Below are 23,827 nucleotides of genomic sequence, written 5' to 3'. Positions count from 1 at the left end.
TATTGTCCCTACCCAAGGGGAGGCACAGTAACTCCTTCTACCCAGGTACCTGGCATCCACGGGAGGAAAAATAAAAGTTTTGTTGGATTTACTCTAGGCTGTCTTTTTGTCTTTCTGAAATCACTGTGTTAGTTGAAATGAGCCTTTGTGCCAAAGAAAAGAATCCATCATGGTTTGGGATTCGAGAACTCTACAGGGAAAGAGCTCAGATTTATGGAAGGAGGAGTTAATAACTTCAGCTAGAGCGGAGGCACCTGACCTCGCACACCCTCGCTTGTCACTTGTAATTCTCATTCTGTTTTCCACCTCTATGTTGCCTCTTTTCCTGCAGCTCTCTTTCACATTTAAATAGTCTTCTGTTTTTTGTTTGTTTGTTTGTTTGTGAACTCACTATGTAGTCCAAGTTGGCCTCAAATTCACAGTGATCCTCCTGCCTCAGCCTCCTGAGTGCTGGGATCACAGGCATGCACCTCCACAACCAGCTGTTTTTCTGGCCTCTTGGTCATCTCTTCCCCACATGCTGTTTCCACCTTTGGGGAAGCTCAATTTCTATTCCTTCCGCCTCATCCCAGACTGGTGGATCGACTTTCTCCCTTCTCCTCCCATCTTGCTGCATTTATTGTCCAGTCTGCCTCATGCTGCTGGCTTGATCCTGACTTCTGATGAGAGAAAACTCACAGTTTTTAGTATTTCTCTTGTGTGGGAGGATGGGTAGGGAAGAAGGGAGAAAGGGCAAGAATGAAGGACAGATGGAGAGAGAAGCCGGAAGGAGCAGGAAGTGTGCATGGTCATGGCATAATTTGTGTGTGTGTGTGTGTGTGTGTGTGTGTGTGTGTGTGTTTTGGCAGAGCGAGGGATTGAACTCAGGCCCTTGTACTTGCCAGGGAGGCGCTTATTCCACTGAGTCATCTCCCTGGCCTTTGTGTATTTTTAGGGAAGGCTCTACAGGGTGTTCAGGGTCCCACTACTAGATTGGGCTCATAGTGATCTGCCTGTTTACAGCCTCCCAAGAGCTGGGATTATAGGCATGTGCCACTGCACCCAGTCTCAGTAGCCGGGGGATCAAATCCCTGGCCTCTGCACCTGCTTGCAAGTGCTTTAATCTGCTGAGCTATTGGGCCATGGCATAAAATTTTGAAAAAATAGGAAGAGGGCAGGGGCCCCTGGCCCTTGGGACTGCCACTGCACATGGCACGAGCCAGCTCCTTCCCAAATTCAGCCTAGAGCTCACTCATCCTATCTGTAGAGTGACAGTCATCCGACTGTGGCTTTATCTTGCATGTCCCTTGAGTCTGGGGGCCAGGGATTCTCACTGGTTTCCCTTGCTGGGCCTTAGCAGAGAAGGGCAGCTCATTCCTTGTCCCCCTTTTTTTTCTGCTAGCAGAAGCCCTTTTAAGCCAAAGGGTGACTTCAGACAGAGATTACCCTTATGCCTGACATACACCTCCCCGGAGAGCTCATGGTGCTTGCGTGGTTTAGGCAGATGTCTTCCCAGGAGGCTACAGAGAAAGAGAGAAATCTCTATTTTGCTCCTGGTGTATGGCAGAGGAAGGACATAGACAGGCAAGAATGTTGGTCAAGGAATGAATGAAGGTAGGGGGCTGGGGAGATGGCTCAGTAGAATCAGCACTTCCCTGGCAAGCTCAAGGGTCTGAGTTCAATCCCCGATTCTGTTAAAAAAAAAAAAAGCTGCAAACAAACCCCCAAAAAACCCACCAATAAGGAATGAATGAAGGCAGAAGCTACACTGGTGCTAGAGAAGTGGGAGTGACTGATCCAAACAAGAATCCTCAGGATTGTAACAGACAATTGCCATGGTTTGCCTAAAAAGTGTGTGTGTGTGTGTGTGTGTGTGTGTGTGTGTGTGTGTGTGTTTGGGGGGTGTTCAGGGAGAACTTCAGAGAACTACAGTGCTGTTTAAAGAGAGGAAACTGAAATCGTGGAAGAATCAGAGAGAATCTGCAGTTCCTCTGCTCTCCTGTAAGGGTGAATTGCAAACCCCAAGAGCCAGCAGTTATTTAAAGTTTATTTGCCTGAAGATGAATATCGAAGCAGCGGCTCCGTTCGCATCCTGTGGTGGCTTTGCAAATAAGGCTCGTGCTTTCATGATTTTTTGAAAGTTGGATCTAATGGACTGAGTTCATTTAGACAGGGGAGATCAAATGAATGAGCGGAATTAGAATACACATCCATTTGGCCATCAGTCATTGTGGAAGCCACTCGACCACCCAAGCTCTCTAATTAAATGACATTGCAGTCCCCGCATAAAGGCTGCAGTGGATAAATTAGTAGCTGGTAAGTGCTCTGAAGAAGAGACTCATGGTATGAGTAAAGAGCAGGGGCTTTTTTCCTTGGGCTGGAATTGGTGTCTTTTATGTTTTCCTTCTGCACCTTGAGTCACCTGGGTTGACATTGCAGAAAACCCCCTCTCCCAAAGGAAAAGCCAGAGAGACACAGCAGTGACAGGTTTTTATTTGACTTACAAGGCAAATTAGGAAAGAACCTGCATCCATTCACATCTATACAAGGAATTATACAGCATCCACCTTTGCTACCTTCAGAGGCAGGCCATATTTTACAAGAATTTATACATTAAGAAATCACATGAAATGATCTTGTTTAAACATTCATGAAGATCAAACACCCGCCCCCCCCAGCACTAAAGACAGAAATTTCCCTTGGTCCCTTGGGCAAGCCTGGCTCACTTTTCTCGAGGTGACTTTATTTAAAAAACAGACCTGCATCAAATCCCTCCAAAACCAGTGAGGTTTTGAAGTTTATCTGCTTTAAGCATGTGGTGGTTATTTTGACAGCTTAGAAGAACTGTACATCTGGAAGCAAAATACATACCACCTGGCGAGATGTAGCCCTGCCTGGGGTGACTTTCACCCTTCCCTTAATGGCCTCAGGGGCGCAGAAGGTAAGAAGTGAAATTGTTATCCGGTCCAGAGGCTGGAAGCTCTTTTCTCCCCCTGTTGTTATTTAGAGGTGGTTTTTTTCTCCTGGATGGCTTTGACATGGTGATAATTTGCCACATTGGATGGTCTGGGTTGACTAGTGACTGACGGCCTGGCAGGCCCCTCAGAAAGTCTGCGCCTCAGTGTACGTCAGGATGTGGGCCACCGGCTGCAGTGCCCTCCCCCAGCCAGGGTGCCCTGGCGCATCCCTGCCAGCCCTGCGGCTCCTCACTCTCAGCTGCACCCCTGGGCTCGGCACAGCTGGAAGAATGGCATCCTCAAGACGGCAGCAGGGTCACCTCTTCTGGAGGCAGCAGGTGTGGGAGGCGGGCAGGGAACATCGGGGGGAGGGAGGTGTTGGGGGCATGGGGCAGGGGAAACTGAGCCACACTGCTGGCTAGGGGCCTGGAGAACCATGGGTAAAATGACCAAGGAGAAGACCCCTTTCCTCTGAGAGATTCGGCTAAGGGGCCTCCAAGAGCCTTGAGGAGCTGTTAGGAAACAACGATCGCGTCTGCTTCCTGCCAGCCGCACCCTCGACAGAGCAGAACCAAGTGCAGATACTGCAGACACACCGTGGCACTAAGTCAAGTGTTTGAAATTACACCACTTAACAACGCTTCCTGAGGTGGCCTCTGTGGGACCAGAGAGGTCGTGTCGGCCAGCAGGAAAGAGTGCAGGAGCATGGTGGTGTCCACTGAAGTCCCTTACCAGGGCCATGTGCTACCCCAGGGGAACTTACTCCAGCCACAAAAAGAAAACACAAAACACACAACATAAAAAAGAAAAAAAAAGTTGATACTAATTTGGCTCCTAGTGAATATTTAGAGTGTCATTCACAGAGTTGTCTTAGCAGACTATGCCTACATATTTTATTTGAGGATTTTTTTATAGTTTGCCTCATAGGAGCCAAAAGCAGGGCTAGCACTGTAGATTGGAATCAATTCAGCAGAGGGAAAATAAACCTTTGGAATATATTCTGTCTTCTGCGAGCACGTAGCAGGCATTAGCAATAATAGGAGCCCTGTCTGCGCATGGAGAGGAGGCATCTGCCACTTAGACTCCCAGCCGTCCGCACCTGGGGGGTGCAGACCAGGGCCTGCGGAGTGGGGGCAACAATTAGGGATTCATGCCAACCGCATGCTGCTGTGTACAGGCCAACCACCAGCACACACACACACACACACACACACACACACACTGCTCTTCCTCCTGGTGGAAGAAAAAGAGGTCAGGGAGGGGAGCTCTCTTACCTGTGAGCTCCTGAAACATAGTCTGCCCAGATGAGGGGGACAGAGCCTTTCATAGCATGGGTGCAGATAGACTCCACTCGCCCTGTGTGGCCTAGTGCCATCTTTGCTGGTCTACAGTTGCCCCATTTACATGAAAAACAGTACTACGAAGGCAAAGGGGGAAGTTCAAACACCTTTTAGCTTTTCTTTTTAGTACACTCTATGTGTGTCAGCATAGTTTTCCCAACACACACACACACACACACACACACACACACACTACATTTGAAGAAATTAAGCCAGCTCATTTTTTTTTTTTTTAAGCCAGCTCCTTAAGAGTGCTGGATTTGTTCCGATTTGATTTGAAACTGTCTCATTGCTATCTGTTTATCAATAAAACTTTGAAAAAAATAAAAATAAAATAAAATAAAATAAAATTTAAAAAAAAGTGCTGGATTTGCTGTTCAAAACAGCTCACACGCTGCTTCTGTGCAGAGGTGAATCCTGATGCATTCCATTTTTTAGGACAGAGATGGTCGGGGTGCTGGAGTGGAATCCGTAAGCAGATCATTTCTTCCTCTTAGCAGTGTAAATTACCAACTTTGGCCTCGCGTATGTTGGCCGCCCATACTTTTCACCTGGCCTTCCCAGAAGGCCCATGGGCTGAGAGGCTGGTGCTGTGCCTCGGGCAAGTCACGTCTGTGAGCTTCCCTCTTGCTTCTGTAGATCAGGCCAAGAGGGATCGTTAAGATCTTTCCTGCCCTCAGTCTCCCAGAACTCCACCAATGTGGACTTCGGTGTGAGGTGCAAGAAGGTGTTTAAAACCATGCCCTCCATCCAGAAAACTGTCGTGAGAAGAGAAGGCAACTTTGCAGTTGTGATTTGTGTCGCCCTCTGATTTAGCAACTCAAAGACTGCAATGGGCAGGAGCTGATGGCAGGATTGGAGCCCGGCCAGGGTCGCAGCCGCTGGCCAGGGTGCTGAAGTCGGGCAGCAGTCACAACTGCCACGGGACCTTGCCCGCCGCACAGCTTAAACCAGGCCAGCGTCCGCACGCTGCTGGTGAACAACTGTACCCTCAGAGAGGGCGCAGGCAAGAGAGCGTCTCAGCAAGTGCCAGGCTGAGACTCAGCGCGTGAGGCATGTAGACAGCAGGCAGAATTTCAAAGTACATTTCATTCGATAGTTCCCAGACCTGTTGGAGCTATATTTAGTGTGGGCGAGTTTAGGAATAGCTCAGAGGGAGTGTGGTGCCATTCACGTGAATATTAATAGCACAAGGTCTTGGAGCAAGGAAAGGATTTCTTCAGTTCGGGATCTAGAAAGTATCTGTGAAGGAAGGACTTCTTCAGGCTTAAAACTCTTGGGGTGGAGAGGTGTGAGGGGCTTCCTGAAGTCAGGAGTCAGCAGTTTCAGTTGGGAAAAGAACTTCATTAGCAGTTTAGATCCAAGTTTCCCAGATGCCTGAAACTTTCCCACAATTGCTCCCCTCAGCAGTGTATTTCAGGCAGATTAAATCAGTTTTTTTTTCTTTGCTGCTGTGTAATGTATTAATGATTTTCAAAATTACCCAGTTTATCTAAAATTAACATAGCTGCCCCAGAGCCGAATCCCCCGTCAACCACCAGGGCACCTGTAGAGACCAAGCTCAGGGAATCTTGGGGAAGCTGGCCTGGCTCTGAGGGGGCTGAGAGCCTCCTACCCTCTCTGCCCCAGCCCAGAGTGTAGCCCGTCTGCATGGTCCCCCTCTTTTTAGCCCGAGGTGCCACTTCTCTGCTAACAGAGACACAACACTTCACTGAAGCTCAAGTAGAAGGAATTTTCTGCTTGGCGTGTTTTATAGTTTCATTATTACTTCCCTTGCGCATCTTCGCCTTTCTGAGGGGCATAGGAAAATGTGCCTGGTATAAGCTTTGGGGAGGGTCCCCCACCACTCTAAAAGGAGCAGGAAGGGGAATTAACTCCCAAGGGAATCTGTCCTCTCCCTCTGCCCTCCCAGGACTTCTCTCCCACTCTAGACGCTTCCATCACTTCTGCATCCTCATCACCTGTCTCCCTAGGACAGCTGTTCTCCTCTGTCTGAGTCTCTGCCATGATGCTAGGAGTTGGCTTTCTCTCCACGGCTGGGGGCATGAGAGATTTTTCTTCCCCATTCAGGCTTTCTCCTGCTCATTACTTGTGGGACAAGGCTGGAGGCAGGCTGAATGAAAATTAGCTCCAAGTGTGGGTGTGTCAAATTCATTACTGCCCTACTCTCTCCAAACATAATCATGACAACTACACTTCAGGTAGGAGAAATCAGAATTGCATGTTTGTAATACAGACTATTCACAGCAATAAAGAAAAGTGAATAAAGTATAGACAAGCTCCCAAGGGCAGGGACTTCAAAGGTGGGGGAGCCTGTTGCCTTGGTAATGACAGGGATTGTAGGTTTCCCCAGGGAGTCTTTTCTTGGACATATCCCCTAAATTTGGGGATGCACCCAACTCCCATTCAAGAAAAAGAGTCTGGTCACAAATAGAAAGTGTTTCTATGAGGGATCCCTTGGTCCCCTAGGATCCCAGCAGGGGTAGGCTGTCGACATCCACAGTGGGGACATTCTTTAAGTGTCACTAGACAAACCCCAGAGGATCCTTGAGTACCTTTTACAGGACAGAGTTAGGCTGGCTCCTTGGCAGCAGCCCTGGCTTCCAGATACGGCAGGAGCAGGCACAAAAGCAATTTGGAACCCCGGGAGAAGTGGGCATCAGCAAAGGAAACCTTTGGGCTCTTCCTTGGGGTTTATTCCCATCACCACTCATAGCCATTTCCAGGAATAGCTGTGGCTGGTGGCCCAAACATAGCCCTCAAGGGGACACTGGTGCTGAGACAAAGGGGAAGTGGAGGGCCACAAGCACCCCAGATGCACACAGAGCTGCCCTCGAGGGGGAGGCTTCCCCAGCTGCATGCAGGCGCAGCTGCCCGCATCATCAAGCTGGCTGAGGGTTACAGCCGCCTCTCCCTGAACCACCTGCTCTCGCGGGCCCCAGTCCCACTAACGAGCCATTGACCTTGCGTTTGTGTCTGGGGTTGGCTTGCTTTTCCATCTGGGGGGACCCCAAGGGCCTTGTGGCTCAACAGGAAGAACTCCTTCTCCTTTTAGCAGCCATCGTTTGTCCTCTCCTCCTGCCACCGTGATCAAATTAGTGGGCTGCTTCTCCTCCGAGAAAATGTGCCCATGGTCCCAGGGGGCACTGCCCATTTGCCTGGTTGATGGCTTTGGGGAGGGAAAGCAGAGGTGGATGTGTACATGTGTCCCTTCCTTCCCCTGTCCCCCGGAGGGTGTCTCCCACCTGGGGTGGCTCCAGGCCAGCAGCAAGGATCAACCACAGGAAGGGCAGGGCTGGGGTCTCAGCTGTAGGAGGCCTGGCAGGTGGCAGCGTACACACTGCTGCCCACTGTGGCCCCACTGCTCAGGCTGCTGGCGGGGCACCTGAGGGCCTTCATGCTGTTGTCTCTCTGGATGTGCAGATGCTTGAGCTGCCAGCGCTCCCAGCTCTTCCGAAACTCCATCTGGACCTTCCGTGGGAAGAGGAGGGGAGACAAAAGCCATCATGCAAACCAACTGCTCACAAAATGGCCCCATTATTACATTAGTGGAGAAGGGAAAAATTCAGTGCCTTATATTAAGAGACACAAGTCAAGGCCTTCAGGCACCTAAATTAATATCCCAATAAAATTGTTTATTGTTGTCTCCTATTTTCTGCCTCTCCTCAGAGGAGAGATGGGTTTGATGAGCTAATTGGTCCTTTCCATCTTTAAAGTCTGTGATTCAGCTAAGTACCTTTTACAATCCATCATGGCATTATTTAAGGGAAGAAAAGAGAGTGAGGGAGAGATGCCGGGAGACAGGAGATGGGCGAGGAGGGAACCAGACCTGAGAATGCACTCTCTGACTGCAGCTGGGACAGCTAAAGGGGACAGCATGACTCTGTCCCTTGTGGTGCCTGCTGCAGACATCTAAACTCTGAGGTTTCCATCCAGCCCCTGTACCTCACCGGGAAGGAGTGGAGGAAGCTACGGGGCTTGGCTAAGCTGTGGCCCAGGCCCACCTGTGGGATCGAGGTGCATGGAGGTGCGGCCCGCTCAGGGGAGCTCAGCACCCAGAATCCCTGCAGTGCTGTGCCTGGATTCCCTCAGGAAAAGCCTCTTCCAGTGGGCTGAGGCTGGGGGCAGAAAGATACCAGTGCAGGGCTCCAGCTCTTTGAGGACTGTGGGTGCACTGTGGCCTCCGGGCATGGCCTGGGATGGTTGTTCACAGAGGGGATCTTGGCTGTTCTGGGTGTCTCACTCCCATACACTTGCCTTCCAGAGCCCCTGTGCTGTCCTTTGATGGCCCTGCCCACAGCCTCCATGCACTGGGGTGTCTGAGACCAAGGCTCCTCTAAGCCCAAGTGCCATGAGGGCCAGGTGCCAGCAGCTGTGGGGGAGGCGCTCTCCGCCAATTTCCCACCAGCCCCTGTGCCAACAACCACCCTCTCCTCCTCTGTTATCCATCCAGCTAAGCCCAGCAAGACGCCTGGTATGGCTGCATGCCATCCCTTAAAAGAACTTCTGTGCTGAATACAGCTGAGAATGCCCAGAGCCAGCCTGTCAGGATGCCCTGGCATCCTGGATGGACCGCGGAGCCCAGGCCTGGGGAGGGGGAGGGAAGGAGGCACTCCCCATGGCACCAGGCCCCACGTCTGCTCCCTGGCTGGCCAGGCCTGTGTGCAGCCTGGCTGACAGCAGCGATGGGGACCCCCGAGACTGACAGTGGCTTCCTTTGTGCAGCTGCAGGGAGGCAAACCTTGTCTCAGCCTTCCTCTGGAGGGAAGGGACAGAAAGTAAGTTAAGGTACACTTACAGGTGCCACTTCAGAGACTGCAGTGGTCCTAAGGACCTCTGCAGGATGTAAACTGTGACATAGGTTCCCCTTCTGTCCCAGCTTCCTCAGCACTTTCTGTGAATCTCTGTGGTGGCTCCCGTAGTCCTGACTGTCCTTAAGGACCACCACATGTGTGCCCAGCATCTTCCAGGATTATCTTAGTCACTGTCCTCACCAAGCCTGTGAAGTAGCTGGGTCACTCCCTGCATAAAGAGGAAGAGGAGAGGTGGTCCCTGTGCCTCGGGCAGAATTTGAACCTGGATTCAGCTTAGTTGCCATGCCTGGCCTCCGGCTGACAGCTGACAGCAGCCCTGAGGTTCTGCTTGCCCTGGCTGTCTCTCCCTCTTGCTGCTCGAAGGCCAGGACTACATCTTCCTCTTCTCAACATCCCACCCCCAGCATGAGGCCCAGCATGCAGCAGGGAATGATTGTGTGTGTTTTATATAAATAAGCAAATGGGCATCTAATGTCATGTCTGTTCCTCAGTTAAGCAAATAAAACAGCCTCAGAATAACTACTACAAAGACAACAATATACAATGTATCGATTTTTGTAACTGTCCTACTAACCTGTTTTGAAACTGTTTCATTGCTATTTTATTTTTTTTTTCATTAAAATGAATAAAAAATAAAATAAAAAAGAAATAAAGACAACAGCCTGATCATCCGGGAGACACGGTGCACTACCTCCTCCCTGCCCTCTGAGCTGTGCAGGCCTGAGCACCCACTCTGACCAGGCGCCATGCCAGCCCTGGCCCTGGGTGAATTGACAGTGCTCATTCAGCTCTATTTGCACTTGGAGGGAAGAAGGGAGCGAGGCAGGTGGGCTTCCCGGGGCCACACCGCAGGGAGGCCAGAACTCCAGGCTCCAGGGCCACCTCACTCCGGCTCTCAGACACCAGCTCCAGGCCCTGCGTCCCTTCCCTGTCCCAACCCGGCCACCAGCAGCTGATGCAGATCTCGACAGCCACAGGGCACTGGTGCTCAGGCCATCTTTCCTCCTCGGGTCACAAGTACCTGGGATTGCTATGGCAACCCTGGTCTGGAGAGCAGCTCTTGCAGACAGAGCCCTCAGCCTGGGGCCTCATGGGTCTTCGGTGGCCCAGGGATGAGATGCCTCTGTCCCTGTGCCTGGGGGAGTCTCTGGGGTGGGTTTAAAGGAATGGGGCGCTGGGTTGAAAGGAGGCTGGCTCTCCAGGCCTCTCAGCAGGGTCTCCTGGACCTCAGGGCATGAGGCTGGGAAGGGAGCAAGACCAGCGGGAAGGACAGCCAGGCCTGGCCAGAGAGGAGTGACTCGGGGGACTTGGGATCGGACTCTGCCAAGATCAGGGCAAGAAAGTGGGGCCATCCCTCCTGCCCACCAGAGCTGGGTCTGCTGTACATGGCGGGTGAGGAGGGAGGTGATGGGGCTTTCAAGGACAGAACTGGAGGCAGCTGAGGGCTGCAGCCTGGGAGGGGCCCTGCACAGGTGGGGGAGGCTGAGCTGAGTGCAGGCAGCAGGGCCGTTAGGGCCAGAGGTGGCAAGTGGGAAACAGGTGGGCTGGGAAAGTGGCAGGGTGCAGCAGGGGACCTCAATCTCTCCTCCCAGCCTGTACTCCACATCGCCACATGGCAGGTACAGGCAGGTCACAGTTGCCCATCCCATCCCACTACCAGGCTGGAATACAAAGCAGCAGCGCTCGGGCCTCTGCCTGAGGAAGTGCTGGTTTTTCTCCCTCTTAGAGATCTGCAGGCTACAGGCTCTGAGCTCCTGGGAAGCCAGCTCAGGGGAAGCTAGAGGAGGCACCAGGGACAGGGTGGTGCGCCCTCCCCTTCCAGCTGCCCAGTGTCAGGTTCTCTGCAGTGTCCACTGAAATGTCATAGCCACAGTGTCGGGATGGCTGTGACAGGGTCCTGAGTATCCTGCAGCCCGAGGTGCAGTGCTGCGCATGCCAAGCAGCAGCCCGGAGGTAGCGGGCAGGTTCTCGGCACTGTGCGCAGGCTTCACCTGACTGCACTCTCAGGCAGGGGCTCCCAGGCAGGCCTTCTGACGGATGAGAGAGGAACTCGCCTGGGGTCCCAGGTGCCCGGCAGTGGGCTGGGCCAGAGCAGATGCACCTGAGCCGCATCCTTGCATCATTCCTTCCTGCTCACACTTTGTTCTTTGGGCCACAGCTCCCAGCTCCCTGAAACACGGGGGGCCTCTTCCGCTGTCCCTTCCACGCACCTGACATCTGCAGCATGTGGCAAATCTGAATGAATGTGCTGACTCTAAGATCCCCGAGCTCCCAGCCTCAGTGAAGTGAAAGCCACGCTGGGTCAGGTGTCTGAGCACCAGTGTCCTTAGCGTTGGATGTACCCAAGTCCTTGGTGTCCTCCCAGGGTTCCTCCTATTGGGGTTAAGTCTCTCCAGGGGACCCAAGGGGGCCCTGCTGCTGCCCCATGACTACTCATTTTCCTCTCTGGAAGGGATCTGGGGGAGGACGCTATGGCGTTTTTTGACATCCACTGTGATGGCTTGAGGTGCTCCTGCCCTGCTCTTGCACAAACCTGGTACCTCGCAGGGGGAGGCCTTCTCAGGTGCCTGCTGCCGCCCTCTTCTAGGAGCGGGACCTTCCCGAGACTGAGAGGGGATGAGAGGGCTTTGTGGGGTCAGCAAGAACTGCCTTAACCCACCAACACCCAAAGCCACGGGGGGAATCTATCCCCTTTCTCTGGTAGACTAGGGCTCTCACCTGTGTATATGAAGAACACAGTATTTTATTCTTTAAATCAAATCTATATGAAAGCTTTCTTATAGTCTCTGGCCTTCAGTGCTTTCAGGTGCAAAAAAACGAGCTCAATGAAATCAGAATTTCAGTAGTATGTTTTGGAGGGGTGTGGCCATTAAATGACATAGTTATCATTAAAGCCCCAAGCCTGTGCTTTGGTCGTGTGTGTCGGGACTCTTCGTAGTAGATGGTCACTGCCACCCAGGAACCCCTAAACCTGGTGCTGGGTCTCCCTTAAGCTCTAATACTATTAAGCTATGCCTGCACGCATGCATGGGCATGTGTGTGAAAGCGAGACAGACAGACAGGTAGGCAGGCAGACAGATAGACAGACATGGCATCCACCAGGACCTGCACAGAACACCCATGGTGCATTCAGGCAAGAGGTCAGGGCATGTCCAGGGCCTCAGTGGGGCGAGCAGGGAATCCCCAGGGCCCAGCTCCTACCACCTTGTGGCAGCAGCCCAGCAGCCCTCGCACCTCACCTCATTGTTGACAAAGCAGTACAGGATGGCCACCATCAGCCCCTGCAAACAAGAGGAGGTCAGCAGGGAGACGGGTCCTGGGGCTTCCCTTCAACATCCCCTCCTCAAATCAGGGAGCCCAGGCAGACCCAGAGATGGGCACAGCTTCCCTCCCATCTTCTTTCTGAGGAAAGAGGAGCCCTGGCTCAGGTGCTGGACAAGCCCCACAGATACCTGTCCTGTCTGCAGGATCCTGGACTCAAGGAGGGACAGCACCCAAGAGCATGGGCCTGTCCCCATCCTGCCCATTTGCTCGCTTGGGTCTCGGTGCTCCCAATTCATGCTCCATCTCTGTGTGTGTGTGCACGCACACACAGGCACACACACACGCGTGTGCACACACAAGCACACACACATGCACACACTCATATACTCACACAGACTTGTATATATCCCAAACACTCTCGAGGGGCTGAGGCCAAGTTTTTATATTTTCACCCTCCAGCTTTGGAACTTTGTGACTCTTTAAACCTTGTTTTAACATCTCTGTTCCCCACTCTCCTCCTCTGTAAGGTGGGGGCTGGGCTGCAATCTCTGGGCTTCTGTGAGTGTAGTGTTTGTCTAAGGCGCTGGCATTTTGCCCACCACACAGTGAACAGCAACTGTGACACCAGGCGGAGTCCCGATGCGTGTCCCAGAAGGCTTCTTGTCCTTGTGCTTACAGGGAAGCCTGGCCAGCTGTCAGGACACGTGGAGACCCTCATTCTGGCTCCACTCCACCATGCAACTTTGGGCAAGGGTCACTCCCTCGGGCTGCAGCCTTCTCCCTTCTCCCATCTGCGCGAGGCAGATGCAGGCGTGTGTCTTCCCTCCCCTACTCTGGAGCTGCCCAAGCAAAGGCCCCCCAGGCGTGAGTCACCTGGAAGGAGGTGAAGGAGAGCTCTGTGAACAGCTTGATGAAGCGCAGGGTCCCCCGGGCGTGCTCGTCCATCACGAAGGCAAAGATGACCTCGTGGGTCCCCAGTAGGGGGATGAGCGTCAGTGTAGACTTGGCCAGTCTGGGAGGCAGAGTGAAACTTTCAGGGTCATGCTGGACTCCTCTCCATGCTCTGTGCCCTCTCCACTCTGCCCAGGACCTGGCACCTGGCTCATGGACACCCTTCTACTCCAAACACCCCTGGGTAGGCTTTCTGGAGGGCAGGAAAGAGGTCATGGCCTCTCAGAAGCTCAGGGGCTGCCCAGGGACAGGAAGAGGGTCCTAAGCCAGGCCTAGGTAGGGGTAGAAGGCCACATAGGGCTCCGAGTTAAGCAACTTAGGATCCCACTGGACAGGAAGGAAGGGCTGAGGGCCCAGCAGAGCCAGTGTGGTGAGGTCACCTGCACTTGATATCTGTCTTGCACATGAGGTTGGCCTTCAGTTTGGACACCACGATGCAGATGACCCGGATGAAGATGAGGAAGTTCACCTGCAGAGCACGTGGGTGGTGGCTGGTGACCTGTACCCACCTCCCTAGCCCTTCCCCTGCCCTGGCCCAGGTGTACCACAGCTCCTACCTGCACCCTCACACCATCACTCACCCCAATAGCAAAGAGAATGGGCAGTCGGATAATGAGCCAGTAGTTCATGTTTGAGTTTCTGGTCCAGCACCTGGGGAAGGACAGAGACAGCACACAGACAGATGGACTCACAGGCCTTCCATCCCCTGGAGCAGGTACAGGGGTCTAACTACACCAGCCGTACACTCAGCCACAGAGCCACCCCATAAGTAGGTGGCCCACAGAGCCATGCGAGAGGTCTGCAGGTACATACACACACACAGAGTTCTGAACTACATGGTCACAGAGAGTTGCACACAGCCCCCAGTCGACCTTCCATGGACCTACAAGCACAGCTGTGTGGACAAAACCTTGTACCTAAGGGACCCAGCACCACTGCCACCACCTCACCCCAGGGCAAGGTCTTGAATTCATACAGTAAGCTCCTAGTGCCTTGTGCGGCCCTCCCAAAGGTGGGAGCCTCCATGTCCCACGGCCCAAGAATCCTGTGGACTTTAAGGATGGTGACCCCAGTGACACAGCCCCTTGGAGCAGGACACTCACCCCTCGTCCTCATAGAGGTACTTGACAATGCCCCAGGGGATAACAAACATCAGGGGGACACCTAGGAGGAGAGAGGGAAAGACAGAGGACCTTGAAAGGGGCTGGCAGGACAGAATGCCTGTCACGTGTGCCTAGGGCCCTCACGCCTCCAGTCCATCTCCTTGCATGGTGCCAAACTGTTCTGAGGCTGGTCTGGGTCATGGGTGACAGGAGGCGGCGAGGGTCCCACACGAATGCCCAGACTCTTCCTCAGAAAGAGGCCCTGTCAGGGCAGGCACAGTGTCGGAGCTTTTCCTCAGGACATGGACATCCAAGTACAGAGACAGGGCCGGGGCCGCTCATGGCAGAGGAGACAGCTGGGGGCAGAGGAGCTCTGATGCTCTTGGCCCCCTTCCTGCAGCCCCAGATCCATCTCAGCCAACTCCCTCAGCCACCAAACCCCTCAGGCTTTGTCCCCCAGCCCTGGCACCTGCTGCCAGCTGAGGCAAAAGTTTGAGCGAGTGACAGGAGCCCTCTGTTTGATACTGGCAGGCCAGCTAACCACCCACAGAGCCTCTAAGAGGTTCCACCTGGCTGCTTGCTGTGGCTTAGATAAGCATCCCCCAAAGATGAGTACATACAGGTTTGGTCCCTAGGGTGGCACTACTAGGAGGCAATGGCACCTGAAGAAGGCGGGGCCTTGTAGGAGGCCCTTCAGTCCCTGGGGACCTGTCCCTAAACAGGATTTGGGACCCACATACACCTGTCCAGGCGCTGACACCCCCACAAGAGGCCCAAAGCAATGAGTCTGACTGACCCTGGGCTGGAAACTCCAGACCTGTGGGCTAAATAACGCTTTGCTCTTTCTAAGGTAACCACCTCAGGTATTTCGTCACAGTGAAGCAAAGGTGACCAACACCCTGGGGCTGACAAGTGTGGCACACAGCCTCTCCGAGGGCACCCACTCATCTCCACACTGTGGTATTCATGGCTTTGGGTCTGCCGCGCCTCAGGTTTGGCTTGTGCTTCCAATCACCTATGGGGGAAGCCACGGTAATGGTCATTTCTGAGATCGGGCTATGAAAGACTATGCGACTTGTCCAGGGTTCCCCCGTCCAGCTCATCATTTCCTTTGGGGAACCCAGTTGTCATGCCGTGAGGTCACTCAGAGAGGCTCCTGCAGGAAGGAATGGAGGCTTCCTGCCACCAGCCCGGCGGGGGAGCGCAGCGTCGATTCTCCACCAATGCAGCGACCTGGCCAGCATCTTCACCGATCTATCCTGAGCTGGGGTACCCAGCTCTGCTGAACCCCGATCCCAGAACGTAACCCTGAGAAGTGATCATCATCTGCTGCTTTAGACAGCTGTGTTTGGAGTTGCTTGTTACGTAGCAGCAGAAACCTAATGCAATTGCTTTCCAGATCCCTGAGGGTCGAGCTGCAGGCCGCTCTCCCTGAGAGTCCAGTCCCGGTTGGTCATGCTAAACCTGGATTGTCCATCTTCCTGGGACAGGTCCCTAGGTGGTCAGGAGGTTTGGAGATGAAGCAGGGAATCAGAAGGGCCCCGGTGGAGCTGGACTCCGGGGCTGCGACTACACGCCCAGGTCAGTTACCCTCAGTGACTTTGGGCTCCCGCTTTCTCCTCGCCTGTCTCTACTGCCGCCTCTCGAGTTGGATTCATGGGTCTGCCGTAAGGAAGGGGTGTATACTGAGGTGTGTGGACAACGGTGAGTTCATGGGGTAGTGGGGAACATGCATATGCAGGGGGAGCCTTGAGGGGTCTCTTCCAGGACCACACTGCCGGGTGGAACCACTTCGCAGCCCTTCCTGACACTGTTAGGGCCCCTGGGCTCCCTGATGTCTACACCATGGCAGCCACAGCGCAGGTCCTGTGCTTGACAGGGTGGGTTGGGGGCGAAGCTGCACACAGTGGCATCATCAGATGCCCCCACTTGTTGTGCAGTCCTGGGGTACAGTGAGAGCCTTCCCACGGAGTTACATCCTCAGTGGTTTTTTAACTTTATTTTGAGGCAGGGTCTCACTAAGGCACTGAGTTGCTCAGACTGGGCTGGAACCTGTCACCCTCCTGCCTCAGCGTCCCAGAGTGCTGGGGTTATAGGTGTGTAGCTCCATACTCAGTTGGCCCATTTATTTTACACAAGGCAGTTAATTTATTTTTTATATAAAGGAGTAGGGCCGGGGCTGTAGCTCAGCAGCGCAGAGCCTGCCTGGTAAGCATGAGGTCCTGAGATCGATTCCTGGTAGCAATAAATAAATACATAAGGAATAGAGAGATCTTTAGATGCCCAGGTGTGGCTCCTGCCACACAGCCAGTGCTCTGCGAGGATGGGATGAACAAATGAATAGTCAATATATCAATGAGGGGAGAGCCTCAGTACACCAGTGAATTCTCAGGCAGAAGCACGCCAGTTCCGCAAGCCACACTTGTGTCCAGAAATTAACTCTGTTGCTTTGTGGTACTGGAGTTGAACCTGGGGCCTTGTGCTGGTGCTGAGCTACATCTCCAGCCAGCCTGCATGCCTGCCTGCCTCCCTCCCCCCACCCCATCAGGGTCTCACTAAATTGCCCACATGGCCTTGAACTTGTGATCCTCCCACCTGAGCCAGCTGAGTAGGTAGATTGCAGGCCAGCCATGCACTGGCCTTTCTCTGTGATACCCACCACCACGGCAAGGGGGCGCTCACCCACGTCAGGCCTGGTGAGCTGTATTCATCCCCCTCTCCACAGGGCCTTTTTCAGAAGTGGGAACACAGCTCTGCCACATGCGACACACGCCCTGCTGGCCGCATCATTCCCCCACTTAGAAAACCAAAACAGGGGCCAGTCAGATAGCTCATTGGATTAAAGCACCTGCATAGGCAGACGCACGGGCCGGGGTTCAATCCCTGGCCTTCTATGCTGGCCCTGCCCCTGAGACAGCAATTGAGACTGGGCATGGTGGTGTGTGCTTAGGAGGCTGAAAACAGGAGGATCACTACAAGTCCAATCTGTATAGTGAGACCCTGTAGACCCTGTACTAAATACATTAAAAACAAAACAAAACAAAACAAAAAACCCAGAAAACAAAAAACAGAAGAAAAAAAAAAAAAAAGAAAAGAAAGAAAACCAGAAACAGGCTGGGGAAGAAAAGCACATACAGAAGACACACAGCTGGTTGTGGGAAGCCACGTTTCCCTCACCCAACCTCTCCTCTTTTTCTTCCTTCCCCTCCCCTCCTCTCCTGTGAGTTTCTGGGGCCACCAGCTCCTCATGGACTGTCTGACAAGTTGACATGGCTTTCAAGCACCCCCGCCCCAATGATGCCAGAGTGCTAACTTCAATCCTCTACTTGAGTGCAACGCTAAAAGCTCCTCCCAAACATCCTCATTGGCCCAGGCCTCCTGGCATCACAACAGAGCCCTCAGGTGTCTGCGAGGGCCTCACTTTCTCACTCTTTGTTCCTCCTCCTCTTTCTGCCTCTCCACACCCCAATTCCTCAAGAAAAAGATGCTCTAGTTGAGGAAGTGCCCTCTGTCCTGCTGCTCCACCAACCTCAAGCCCTGAGCTTGAGTGTGGGGTGGTAGGAAAGGACTGCTACCCCTCCCCCAGGGCACTGTGTGTCCCCAACTCCAACCAACCACCCTGCTGCCCTGCACACTCCACACTGTCTCTTTGATTGGTCCTACCCTCAGGTTGCCATGGTGATGGGCCCTAACAACACTAATGCTGTTTCCAAGAATGGCTAGACATGGTCATCCATCCCAGGACAGTCCGAGTGCCCCGTGATGGCCTGCTCCTCCCTGTGCCCACATCCAGGGAGCTGCTGGCCTCTCAGCCACCCCTGCCTGACTGACTGCCTAGCTGGCTCAAGAAGCCTATAAGGGGAGGAAAGGGATGTAAGGGGTATAAGGGGCGGTGGGTCCTGTGGGGAGCGAGGTTCTGGCACTGGTGTACAGAAGCCAGGCCTACCTGCTACCTGCACAGAGGCTGAGCCTGCTTGGTGGGGCCCATATGGGACTGAGGGATGCAATCTAGGCTGAGACAAGCAGGGGACCCAAGGCCTGGGAGTCAGGAGGTCTGGGCTCCAGTGTCTGCTCTGCCTATAAGCCCTGTTCCTCTCTGGGTCTAGCAAGACACTGGCCACAATGAATATTCTAAAAGAAGCTCATACTCTAAAATGTCAATGTCGTCAGGAGGCCGGGGCACTTCTGTGTGTGTGTGTGCGTGCGTGCATGCGCACGCGCGCGTACCAGCAGCCACATGGGACGATGCTCCTGGCACCTTCCTGGACCAAGAGCAGCCTTCTAAGGACCAGAGGCAGGGGCTATGTGGAGGGCAAGAAGGGAGGAAGTTTCCGGAAGCCAGAGCAGCCTGAGGTGGGGAGGAAGGAATGAGAGGTATGGATGAGTGAGTGGGAAGCAGGGAGGCAGCCGAGGTGTAGGAAGGGGACCTGAGCTCCCCAGGCAGCTGGGCAGGAATGGGGGTCCTGTCTCAGGTGGGTACCTCCAGCCAGGGCTATGCGGTCACCTTCCTAGCAGCGCAGGGCTCCTAGCCCTGCTTCTCCTCAGCATCCCATGTGGCGAGAGGCAGAAGCACAACCAGAAATGTTCCAGCAAAAAAAAAAGACACGATGGTTCTTGGCAAACTTTTTTGGCTAGAACATTTCCCGCTGGGCTCCAGGCACGTCCGAGGTCCCCCACCCCCCTCCTTGGCTGCGCTCTGGCCGCCCTGCCCCTCCCGGCTCTCGGTACCCTCCTCCTCGTCATCACCCTGCCTGCCTCGGTCTCCACCCTCCCGCCCTCTCCTTCTCCTCCCCACCAAGGCCCAGGACTCACTATTTTCCGCGGGCCTCAGCTGCCCTGGATGGTGTTGGATTTGGTCAGGACTCTGGGAGCCCGGGCATAAGGACGGGACTGTGCCCCCAGTGCTGTGGCGGCGGTGTAGGGGTGGGATTTGGGCAGGTAAGTATGGAGGCTCCCGTTAAGGGACAAGAGGTGGTTACAGCCCGGGCCCAGCCATATGTTCTGAGCATCCAGTCGGACAGGGGTCAGAGCCTCCCCCATCTCGGGCCAAGGTGGCCTTACCCCAGCCGATGCTCAGGTAGAGCTTGAAGACTCGCTGCTCTGAGAAGACAGAGAAGGCCAGCAGTGTGTAGAGGTACGCGCCTTCCACCAGCAGCCAGTAGTAGTTGGCAGCCACGCAGTATTGCATGAGAAGGAACACCAGCCGGCAGCCCAGAGAGTCCTGTCAGGAGGCGCGCGAGGTGGTGGTGGGGCCGCTGCCCTGCCTGCTCCTTCTCCTGACACCTATCCCTGTCCTCCCCAGCTACTGTCCTGCCCCAGTTCATTCAGGGCCAGAGAGCTACGTCTTCTGCCCCGGGTCGGTGCTAAACAGCTCTGTCTGCTTTAGTTTCTAGCGTGGCAGAAAGCACCGTAATCTATCCCCACACGTGAGAATATGGGCACAAAGAAGCACCCGGCCCTGAAGTTTGCAGCTTGTAAGTGGCAGGGCTGGGGTTCAAGCTCAGGTCGGTCTCCAAAGACTGGGAATGCCCTTTGGGGGCTTCTGCCCTAGTTGGGTCCTGTCTAGATAGATGGCCACCCTCATCACACTGGAAGGAAAGTCCCCAGGTAGACTGCCTCCCTCAGCAGACCGGACGGTCTCTCAGTGGAACTGCGTTGGCCATCGACCAGGGGAGCGCAGGGCTCCCTGAGCATGAGGCTGGGTGGCCCTCGCCTTTCCTCGCTCTGGAGTAGCAAGAGCAGCCAGCCTCCACCAGCCACCTGTCCCCAGCCCATCTGGTGACACCACACACCTGGTAGGAGAGGAGCCCATCCCACTGGTGCTGCTGGGCAGCCGTGCTGTACATCCACTTGAGGGTGGCGTCCTTGATGAAGACGGACAGGGCTCGCAGGATGAAGGACGCGAAGAGGTTCAGGTGGATGTAGTTCCGGGTGCAGTGCAGGTGCCTGAGGGAGAAGGCAGGCCCCCCTGGCAAGATGGGCACCTGGGTGCCCTCCCCCCACGCAGCGGCCACCTCTCGACTCTGGGGCTGTGCTCAGGTCTTCCTTCCTCTGCAAACGCCCTTCTTCCCCACACCCCTGGAGATCCCGGGCCAACTCCAGCCCTGCCTCTCCAGGACGCTTCAGCGGGGCCATCACTCCGGGGCCCACTCTGTCTCCCTGGCTGCTGCAGCCTCGTTTCCAGCTATGCATAAGCGAAGAGACAGATGGACGTGTGAGGAGGAGTTTCCCGAGAGACTCTGCTTCTTACGCCAGGGCCCTCTGTCCTGCTCACAGAGGTACTTCAGGGCTTGGGCAGGTAGGAATTCAGATACTGATATTCTTTTGTGTAAAAAGGCACAACAAATTAAAAATATGAAGGCAGTTGTCTGCCTGATAAAAGCTACAGACCCTACCAGAAGTGCTTATGATTATTCGTATTTTAAAATCAGGAACAAAAGAAGGAATTGTGCTATTGTCACTTCTATTCTGTGGATGCTACAGATCCTGACCACTCTAAAGCAAAGGGATAAAAAAGGACAAGCTTTGGAAAGGAAATCTAACAAGAAATGGGCAAGGTCATTGTGGAGATTGTGAATCTTGCTTAAAATCCATACAGAAAAATTAAGGAAAGGTGTATAGAAACACTGCATTTACGGACAGAAAGCCTCACTAGCTCAAGGGAGGCAGTCAGGGGGCAGGGACTTCTAGAGTTTGAGATTAATTCATGATCAAGGCTGGGATTATGGGTCTTAGTACCGCTGGGATTATGGGTGTGAGTGCTGCACCCAGCCTGGTGCTGAGAGCCTGAATGCCACTGAAGGGAGACAGACTTGCTCTCTGCAGCCATTGTTGCCACTGCTCCTGCCCGTTTGCTTTTGCTCTTTGCTGCTGCCATGAGAGGTTGCCCTCTGCCATGTGCTGCTCTGCCTTGGAGCCAGCTGAGTACGGACTGAAGCCTCCAGTAACTGTGAGCTACATTAACCTTTCCTTCCTTCCTTTTGGGTGTCGGGTATCTGTCCGAGCAATGAGAGAAGAGTAACTGGGACAGTTTATCAGTTCCCCCAATGTTAACTAAGAAATTCAATGCAGCTGAAATTAGAGCTCCAACTTTTTTTGGTGAGGGTCTTTTCAAACTTTTAAAGATGAGCTAAGGGCCAAGAGTAGTTCACATACTATGAATCACACAAAAGAGGCTTCTTGCTAGAAGACAAGTAGGATTTCTAATAAATCTTTAAGAGATAAGGCACCAAGCTTCTAGGACAGGGATGGAAAGGACAACTGAAAGGGTACAAAGGACAGCAAGCAATCTACAAATACACGGAGACTCAGTGCACGACAGGAACCAAGAGAGGACGGTCATCACCAAATGATGCTGCGGTAATCAATTTTATGTATATATGGAAAAAAGAAACTAAATAATTAAATATCTGATTTTTACCATATCCAAAAATAATGGTGAAAAGTTATGGTGGATCAAAGAACCATAGGAAGAGCAAAACTTTACAGCATCTTTTTTTTGGTCTCTTTGAGACAGGGTCTCACTATGTAGTTCAGGCTGGCCTTAAACTCACTTTGTAGCTCAGGCTGGCTTCAGACTCACAGTAATCCTCCTGCCTCAGCCTCCTGAGTGCTGGGATTACAGACATGAGCCACCATGCGCAGCCTCTCTACAACTTTTTAGAAGAAAACATAAGTGATTATGTTTGTGACCTCTAAGATAAAGAAAGATTTCTTAAAGAGGAGCATAAAGACATGTAGTCTTTGGGAAAAAAATTTAATAAATCAATAAAATTAATTTTTATCAATTGGCAGCATATATTCATAAACTGAACCAATTTTATCATATTAAAATGCAGAACTTCTGTGCATAAAAGGCATTGTATGATCAAAAAAATAAGCCACAGGCTCATATCCTGGCTTAGTATCCAGAATAATGAATGCCTAAAATAAGCAAGGAAACATCAAATAAACCAATTAAAAAATAGAGATCCAGTCCTAGCCCAGGCCTGGTGAGTGTGTGGAAGACCTTCCAGCTACCCAGCGCCTACGGGACCTACTAGTCCCAGCCCAGGTGCAGCGTGCGTAAGACCCTCTTCCACCCACTTGGGACCCTCCCCCACCACTCCGCAGCACCCCCCCACCCTGCCCGCCAAGTGAGAATTTTTGCCGCCTTCCTGGAATCCCCCGATCCAGTCCTAACCCAGGCCCAGTGAGTGTGTGGGAGAACTTCCAGCTACCCTGCACTGGCCACTCTGTGTGGTGGTCCAAGTCAAGGCGCAGCGTGGGTGAGACCCTCTTCCACCCCCTTGGGATCCCCCACCATTGCGCAGCAGGCCCTCTCCCCACCCGCCCAGTGAGAATTTCTGCTGCATTCTGGGGACCCCCAGATAGCCCTAGCCCAGGCCCGGTGAGTGTGTGGGAGAACTTCCTCTCCCCCCTACTCCACCTTGTCCCCTCCAACTCAGCTTAGGCCTGGCATATAGGCCTGGGGTGAAACCCTGCAGCTGCAATCCCTGCAGAGAGAGTAGGGGACAGAACCACCCAGCTAGTCCAGGAGCAGAACATCTTGCCAGAGGGGCACATCAGATTCACTCCCAAGGGCAGCAGCAGAAAGGAGCTGAGCACAGCAGCCAGACCCAAGCCAGGCACAGCTGGATAAAGCCAAACTTTGTAGATCTGCACCTGAATTTCAGTAGGTGCTAAGGTTATAACTGCACCAACACTCTACAACAAAGGTCAGAACACAGTGCTACACAAAATGACAATGAGAAGGAGAAAAATACAATCTGAGACCCCAATCCCACCCATAACAAGTGCAGAGGACACTAACACAGAACAAACTGATAATCACACAGCTGAAATCAATGAAGCAATGGCTTCTGTAATAAAGAAACAACTGCAGAAAGGTATAGAGGAACTCAGATTGGAAATGAAAAAAGAAATCCTTGAATTAATAGCATCTGCAGTAAAGAATCAAATGCAGAAACATATGGAGGAAACCCAATGCCCACCCAGAACAAGTGCAGAGGACACTAGCTCAGCTCAAATGTATGAATTAATAACATTGACAGTAAATAAGCAACAGCAGAAAGTTACAGAGGAACTTAGAACGGAATTCTTTTCTACTAGCTCAGCTCAGATGTATGAATTAATAGCGTCAATAGTAAATAAGCAACAGCAGAAAGTTATAGAGGAACTCAGACTGGAATTATTTTCTGAAATAAAGAAAGAATTCTCTGAACTCATAGCATCTGAAGTAAAGAATCAACTACAGAAACATAGGGAGGAAACCCAATCTGAACAAAACACTGCAGTAAAAGAATTAATAACTGCTTCTAGTTGCTGCTGTGCTGTCTCTCGGGTAGATGATTGTTCAAAAAGAAGGGGGTGGTGAATGAAGGCAAGAGATAGGAAAAGGAATATTGTGGGACTGTCCT

At 52.9% G+C, this 23,827-nt stretch overlaps 1 protein-coding gene across 1 annotated transcript in view; it reads right to left on the bottom strand.

Moving 5' to 3' along the window:
• Window positions 1-7,495: 7,495 nt before the first annotated feature.
• Window positions 7,496-23,827, bottom strand: part of Glp1r (glucagon like peptide 1 receptor) — a 38,681-nt gene continuing 22,349 nt past the window's right edge. Inside the window, exons 8-15 of the mRNA XM_012515676.2 lie at window positions 20,201-20,354; window positions 19,470-19,629; window positions 14,409-14,469; window positions 13,887-13,956; window positions 13,686-13,774; window positions 13,228-13,366; window positions 12,330-12,371; window positions 7,496-7,747 (exon numbers count right to left, since the gene is read on the bottom strand). Of these exons, the coding sequence (XP_012371130.1) occupies window positions 7,580-7,747; window positions 12,330-12,371; window positions 13,228-13,366; window positions 13,686-13,774; window positions 13,887-13,956; window positions 14,409-14,469; window positions 19,470-19,629; window positions 20,201-20,354 (883 nt within the window). The 3' untranslated portion in view covers window positions 7,496-7,579. The remainder of the gene's footprint in view (window positions 7,748-12,329; window positions 12,372-13,227; window positions 13,367-13,685; window positions 13,775-13,886; window positions 13,957-14,408; window positions 14,470-19,469; window positions 19,630-20,200; window positions 20,355-23,827) is intronic.

The sequence above is a fragment of the Octodon degus genome, unplaced genomic scaffold (assembly GCF_000260255.1).
Source record: "Octodon degus isolate 3935 unplaced genomic scaffold, OctDeg1.0 scaffold00005, whole genome shotgun sequence".
Classification (NCBI taxonomy): domain Eukaryota; kingdom Metazoa; phylum Chordata; class Mammalia; order Rodentia; family Octodontidae; genus Octodon; species Octodon degus.
This window is presented reverse-complemented; position numbering and strand designations above follow the sequence as displayed.